Source organism: Cryptomeria japonica, chromosome 9 (genome assembly GCF_030272615.1).
Source record: "Cryptomeria japonica chromosome 9, Sugi_1.0, whole genome shotgun sequence".
NCBI lineage: Eukaryota > Viridiplantae > Streptophyta > Pinopsida > Cupressales > Cupressaceae > Cryptomeria > Cryptomeria japonica.
In genome coordinates this window covers 184672488-184680550 of record NC_081413.1, presented here as the reverse complement: position 1 = coordinate 184680550, position 8063 = coordinate 184672488, and the positions used below count along the sequence as shown (strand labels likewise).

The window sequence follows — 8063 nt, the reverse complement described above, 5'->3', positions numbered from 1 at the left end:
ATTAAACTTAAACTAAATTAAGAAAATGTATTTTCATATACAACTATAAATAAATAATCTTTAAATAGTTACATTTAGAAAAATACAAATGATGAATACTATCAAGATGTGTTCATGACATAGGGCTCAATATGTCGCTTTAGATTTCTAGTAGTGGATCCCATCTTTATCTTTAAAGCTCCAATGAGTTAGCCAAAGTTTGATTTAGACCCAAGCTTTTTATAATATTGATTTAGACAATTGATGGATTCTTACACTATGTCCCCAATAAAATGACCCTTCCATAATTGAAGTATTATAGAATTAACAATAGTGATTCCTTCCACACATCCATTTTGCTCCTCGCACTAGTTACACTAACACACATGAAGATCCAACTTCAAGGTGAGAATAAGAACAAGAAATAGTCTAAACTTTGTTCTCTTTTACTAAGAATATAAGCGGAGTGGCCCACAAGAATCCCCATCATTTTTTAATGCACTCAATAATTATCATTAATAATAATTGTTGCACTAATCTTTGAACATCTAGCATACTTACTTTATGCTATTTGGTTTGTGGTTCATGAATATGCTCCAGCTAGGAAGCTTTTCACACCCCTATAGATGTCCTAACGATACAACTAATTCATGGTACATTACCCCACAATTCTCCATCTAAGCAAAACTTTCAGTATGAGGTGACAGACTATTTACCCAACTCACATGGGTACAACTCTTCTGTTTCCTCAGATAACTTGCTGTCAGCTGTGAGATGGCCCAAAAAATGCCTTGTTGGTAAAAAAAAAACTTATGTTGCCGAATCTCCATGAGAGGAGAAGCACTTTTTCCCGTAAAACAACAAAAAAGAATAGGTCTCCCTACATTGCATCGGTATTTGCTATTGTCCTCCACTAGAAAATGACATGCAAATATAAAAAGAAAAATGTCCTTGGGAAAATCACAAATATAGAAAAGATAGTGCAGACGTTACCCATTCTATAAATTTTTAATTTTTACCAATGTGTTTCGTTATAATTTGACAGCTAAGTCACCTCTCTTGTAGATCCAATCAGGGGTTTGGTCCTAAACCTGTGGATCAAATCATGAGCGTTGGATGCCTATTGACTAGTCATAGATAGGCCTCTCCTGTGGCAGACAGAGACCATTGGGTATGTGGGTATGCCATTCCTGACATGAGTATAGGTGGGTCAATGGCCTAACAATCCATAAGCTCCAACTGTGATTGTGGGTGGTGAGGGTATCATTGTTTTCTTTCCTTCGCTGATATCTCACCATTTTTGGGTTTCACCCACCTAAGAATTGGATCCACTCCTTTAGCGGAGGAATTCTGGAGGTTCAGAGGGGTTATGATATTGTCGAAGGAAAAAAATCTCTCAGAATGCCGAAGTCAGGGCCCAAGTTTTCACGCCTGGACTCTTCTTCCACCGGTGGGTATTATCAGAATCTTATCACATTCTATAAGGAAGAATACCCAATTTTTTTTTCTTCTGTATTATAAACATATAAGGAAATATGTATACATATAATGGAAGTGGATTTGTAGAAAGTGGCTACAAACATCAATGCAGAACCAGATGTTTATATTCACACCGGAAGCTATTGCACATTTGGCCTGCACTACGGAATCTCAATGCATGCTAGGCATTGTTTTCGTGTAATCTGTTTGGAGTATATTCCATTTCCCATGAAAAGTCGTTGCTTTGGATTTAAATTGTCATGAAGTAATGGATTGCTTTTGATACTGCGTGTTTATGCTTTTTTGATATTGTCATGGTCACAACGCAGATTGCATTGTAAACTAGACAAGAAGAAGGATCCTTGGTGACACTACCATGGAAAGTGATTTCTTGGGTTTGCTGTCCTCCTTTTTTCAAGTGTCATTAAGTATGGGTGCAATGACATTAGTTACTGGCATCACATAAAAAAAAGTGTTTTAAGATATGTGGGTTGGTAGGCTTCTAAATAATTTCCTGTTTTTGGTGTTCACCACCTTCTATACTTATTGTTGCAGACCTACACCATTACCCCTGTTTTACCAGGTGTATGGTGTAAAAGCTGTAAGTAAATGACACGTTTATGCTCTCACATGCTATTTATTTTGTTGTTGGACTACACCTCTCTGGAATTTGCTTTTATGATCTTTTACCTCTGTTTGCAGTGGTGATTTCTGAGTTTCATCAGGGTTGATTATATACTGTTGTAGTTTCTTGCAATAATTTTGTTTGATGGAGATATTACTCGATGGGGAATTAGTGGGATTCGCAATCAAAATCCCCCTGTATGTGTCCTAGTGCTATTTGCTGTGTCTAGGGTGGCCTCCTGGCCTATCGGCTTTAATTTTGTCACCTAGTTTTTCTGTCCTGATTTCAGAATCTATTGGCGTTGGGTATATGCTATCATAATTAATAGATTCTTGCAATAATTTATTGCAGAGGAGATATTATCCCATGGAGGATTAGTGTGGACTTGCATGCTATTCAGTAACCTTTTCTGAAACTGAAATGTTTTGCTGCTTTTTTGAAGATATGATTTAGCCCTGCCATCCTTATTTAACGAGCTTTGTGAGCCATCATTTTGTATCTATTCCGTGTACTATAATAATTTGCTACGGTATCCTAAAATCAGTACACAAATAAGAGCATCCAGTAGATTCCTAGTAGACTGCAATATACACTTCTGTACTACATAATCGGACCTATGACAACCCCCTTGATATTCTCTTCGATGTTGCTTTTTCAATGCTTTTTCTGGGTTTTGTGAGGTGGAAGGATAGGGAAGGCTGGGGAATGCATTTTCTCAACAGTAATTTTTTTTTAATCCTAAGGACAACAATTAAACAGAAACTAAACAAATTCAGAAATATATAAAAAACTTTAAGAATATATAAAATTCTGTGTTTTTCCTTGTTTTTCATTACTGTTTTCAGAAATTCATTAGAATTGGACCATTAATCTGTTCGGTCATGATTTCTTCAATATTTTATACTAATATATATAATATGAAATATCTAATACTGATTCAGTGGGATTTGAATGTTTTGTAGCCTTGTAGGTTATATAAATGAGTAACTTTTTCGTGGACTGAAATGTGTTGCTGCTTGATTGAATATATGCTTTGGCCTTGCATGGTTACTTTGCGAGTCTTGTTATCTATATATTTTTTTCTAATTGACAGTGATTTCATATTGTTGCTTTGAATCTGTATACATAACAACTTCTTTTTAGAGATATTAGGAGTTGCCAAAAGTAGCAATTGTTTTATTTTGCAAGTTGTTTGTTGTTTCTTACATAATTCCCTAAGGTCCTAGATGTGTGAGAGGATCCTTGCTCAAGAGAAAATATTAACATTTGTCCTGTCTCTTCTGGAAAGTAGAAAGTAAAGAAAGGAAATATTTTTTCATGTGCAACATGGGGTTAATTTGAGGAAATAATAAATGAGTACAATGCTTTATAATGCATTATTCAAGAGTAATCTTTCTAATTATAAATAGCCTAATAGGACATTCGGTGCGATTGTCATATCAATCTCTCCTGGTAATTATTGCTATTAAAGCATCAAAATATTAACTTAGAGTTTCTAAGACTATAATCTAGAACACTTCGTTGTATCAAGATCTCATAAGTATGCTGAATATTGTATGTCATTCCATGTTCACTCTATAGGAAGGAATTTACAACAATTCCATTTACTACTAATACAATGTTCAAACATGACCCAGAATACAATACTTACAGCTCATTTATTTTGCGAATGTCTTCGAGTAATTGATATTTACATATACAACTGACCCTTCTTGTCTAACATGATTTGCATGAGATCTGGTTAGCTGAAGCTAATCCTGATCTCAATAATTTCTTGTGAGGTCCATCTATCTAAATGTATCCATTATGATTAACTCATTCCCATCAGTTTCTTCAGTAGCAGGATCAGTTTGGCGGTAGTTTAAAATAGTAAGAATAGTGTCTAGCCCAGCCTATATATTGTATTTGATACCAATTAAAACAGTCAAGGTTACTGACATTCTTGTTTAAGATAGAGCATGGTGCAATCCAGCTAATACCCTGTGAAATCAAGTGAGTAGTTTCCTACAATTAGTTTTACTTGTTTAAATCTAGTAAAAAATGGGACCAGTGCAAGTTATTGCCTGGAGGGAAAAACTCCATTTGAAAGTAAATAACTAAACAATTGTCAGACTTTGTTATGCTACAACAATGAGGAATCCACCATTGGAATTTACCTGCAGACCCGAGTGATCAGATCATCGAGTCTGCAATAATCAATATAATTTATCCTTACTTGTGGATACCTTTTCACATCCCATATGGCTTGTGGACAAGAAAATACTAATGCACTTTATGTTCAAAGGGTCCCAAAGTTGTCTCAGATATCAATTCTTATCTGAGGTGGGCATCTAGCATTTATCTTTATGTGTACAGTAATTCTTTACATGGCATGCCTGGGTGGATGGAAACTAGAGCTACTGTAGTTTAGTTTCCCAGATAATTGGCTATTAAATAATAAACGATTTAGTTGTCCAGTAGGTATGCATCTTACCTATAGGTTCTCCCCTTAACCATGTAACTTGCCTTCCTTTTTAAAACCTCAAATCCCCCCCATCCCCCCGTCCCCCAATGTAATTGTACTGATGACTAGGCCAGGATCATTTAAGCAGCTGACACTGCACAGCAGCACTCCCTTTCTTATACAAGGCTTCTAGTGTAATGGAGTTACAGTCCAAAATTCCAAATGTTGGAAACACAGATATCTTGAAGTGTCCAAGATTAGCTCTATGATCATTAAAGAAGAATGAAGCAGAACATGTAACCATCCAAGTGCTTATGTTTAAACTTAAAAGGATTATGAATGCAACTTCTTTCAGGCTTCTAGTGACACTGAGGACTGAAGTCTTCCATCTGGCTGTGTCTGTCTGTCATTATAAAGAATGAGTGAACTTGTGGGATCAGAATGTTGTAAGGGACATGTTGTGATACAATCATCACTCCATGTTGCATGTATTTTCTACAGAGAGAACAAACAGGATTACCAGCAGAGCTACTGCTGTAGGACTTTTCTGGACCATTAGAGGGTTGAAAGTTGAAAGTCAAACACCAATTTTCTAAGGTTGTAATTCCCCAATATGAGAGCTGAGCAGTGATAAAAGGTAAGAACTGCAATTTTGATAATTTCAAATACAAATATTCATAGTCAGTAAACCATTGGAATGCTTTTAAGTCATGTGTGTACAACTTTCAAAGTCTGAGCTGATGCATGATTAGCTGAGGTTCTTGGCATCATAACAATGCCAAATGTGATGATGGCTTGGAACTCAATTTTTTAATTTGCTCAAAAGACATAATAGACAAAATCTATTAATTTGATGCCTATGTATTTATTTAATATTGTAATAAGGGCATTGATTAATTGTCAATGAACATCATTAACTATTTGATATTGGAATTAGTGATCTCGACTTGACATTGTAATCTGGGCTTTCTATATGATAAACCCCGATCTACTTTCAAATTATTCATCGTGAGTCAAAACACAATGTGGATTGAAACGTTAATTCTTTTAAACTTTTGTAGGCATTTGTTCCTGAAGCTCTTATCTGAGGATCTGTTTACACAAAGCTTAAGTATGAGCTTTTAGAGAATAGAGGCATCAAACAACTTTTTTGAGAACAAAGATTTCAGTAGAAAAATAGAGGATGCATCTCTGTTGATGTGTCAAGGTATTACTGGCAAATGTTGCAGGAATGTCTGGACTCTATTCATCATTTAGGCTGTCAATTTTGCATGGAGCACATTACAGTTTGCATAATAGACCATCTACTTATCAAGATATTCATAATACTGTAAATACTTAGTTCAGCAAGAGCTGGTATACTGGATATCATATATTGAATGTAAAGATCAAGTTAGCTATTGACAACAACTTGAGGTGACCTCTGAAGTGTGTACACAAACAGAATTTTTTGACCAACCTCACATTTATAATGTCATCCCGAGTCAGTTAACAGTCAAGGATCATGAGGTCCTTTAATGCTTACGTAAATTTTATATATTTAACTGAATAAAGCAATTTATACAAGACAGTAGAATTCCTAATTCGTTGCAATCACTGACATACTGAAATGCGTTGTATTAGTGTAGAGAGCAAGAAAATCATATTCCAAATAGCCTCCTAACACTGCTGTGTGATGATGAAAGATTATACGGATACCTATATTGCATTCTCATAAACTTTCTCTGTTTGAAAGTACATGGTTCTGGAAACTAGCAAAAATTTATAAGCATCATGGGTTTAACACAGCTATAAGTATCTAAGACTTAAGACTTTGTTCATTGATCAACCTTTAATGTTACAACATCATTGTGTCATCTCAAGGGTGAGCTACATCAATTGTACAACCAATTATGTTTGCAACCATGTAAATCAGCGACAAGTTGATATGGAGATTAAATCATGTTTGGCTTCCAAAGTTCCATTCAGTGCTAATAGAATCCATTGGGAAACAACCATATTGTTGCTTAATCACCATCCACAGAGCATCGATGGTCTCCTTGTATGTTCATCTAATTGTCATGTCCTTCCTTACATCAAATATAATGTACTGGGTGTCCAAATGAGGAAAGAGAAGACAATCTAAATGCAATCCAGAATGATAATGCTAGAGGCAGTCATACTAATAATGTTTTTGTACCATAACCTGTGATAGGGATAATTGTAAGTGGTCTATTGCTATTCATGTTGTGTGGGTAAACATTTGTGCCCAAGTCATCAAGTAGCTTTAGGCATATTAGCATTACTTGGACTTGGAATTGATTCGACAGACAAATAAGTATAAATGGAATTCAAGTTACTTGGGATTAAATCGGGAAAAGTCTAGAGCTGTGTTTTTTCCCCAAAATTTGGGAATGGCAAGGGGACAACAGCTAAAATAATATAGAATAATTGAAAAATTAGTTATGCAAAATATTAAATATAAAAGAAATTGCAATTCATCATTTATGTGAACAATTTGACTATCAATAGGACCAAAATTTCCAAATACTTAACATAAATAAAAATGCTTTATATCACAGTAACATCACTTAAATTGGGATTGACTGGGCAAACCAAATTTATAAATGTAAGTTAATAACTCAAGATTCAATAGGAAAAACATAAGAAAAAATTCTGCTTTTCTATTTGGAACAGCCCAATTTTTTTTTTGCTTGCTAAAATCACAGCAGGGTTTGGGGGTGATAGCCTCCAGCAAGGTTGAAGGACAGCGCCCTTGGTGTGTTCTCTGTTGTGATATAGGGTGGGTTTAAGGTCTCTGATGCAACTGCCATGGTGTACTCCTCATCGCTAGAAATTCTAAATCCAGTTTTAAGTTTTAACTGTTAGATTCCAAAGGCTAACCATTTCTTTTTCTGTTTTCAGCTCATCTTTGATAGGAGATAACAATTGCAACGAAGCATTTTCAAATGCACCGAGCTTAAGTGGTAAAATAGAAATTTACAATATATTTGATTTGCAGACAACACACAGACTGTGGTAGAAAAATGAAACTTAAAGGGATTAATACATATATCTAGTTGAAATTTAAAGTTTAAAAAATTAAATCAACCGATATTTGAGTTAAAAGATTTTTTTTTGAATTTAAGATTAAAATGAAGAGGATAGTGTAAATGTTACAGAGGAGTGGTTGTGTAATAGGTGGCACGGGGGCTGAAGGTGAGGGCTGCACAGTTGAAGAAGTGGAATATTTTCATTCTATTTATCTATTTTCTTATCTGTTTTTATTTTGTCTGCTTCCCAGGAAATGTTAATGAGGATTCAGAAACTTGTGAACATTTATGAAAATAAAATTTACAGAGCTCAACTTTGGTTTAAAAAAGTGAGTGTTCTTTTAATATGAACAGTTGAGGGACGGTAGGGTGCCTTTCAATGCTCCCTGCAGAGGGAGTGATTCCCGTGATTTCCCCTGCACTTTGCAGGTGGTGCCCAAAGGGATGGCATGGGAATGTTTTGTTTCCATCCTACCATCCTTGGGATGTTCCCATTTTGCATGTG

General features: G+C 35.2%; 1 protein-coding gene across 1 annotated transcript in view; it reads left to right on the top strand.

The window, feature by feature from the left end:
* Window positions 1-1046: 1046 nt before the first annotated feature.
* LOC131038231 (VIN3-like protein 2) overlaps window positions 1047-8063 on the top strand; it is a 29661-nt gene continuing 22644 nt past the window's right edge. The window contains exon 1 of the mRNA XM_057970607.2: window positions 1047-1429. Coding sequence (XP_057826590.1) covers window positions 1381-1429 — 49 coding nt within the window. The 5' untranslated portion in view covers window positions 1047-1380. The remainder of the gene's footprint in view (window positions 1430-8063) is intronic.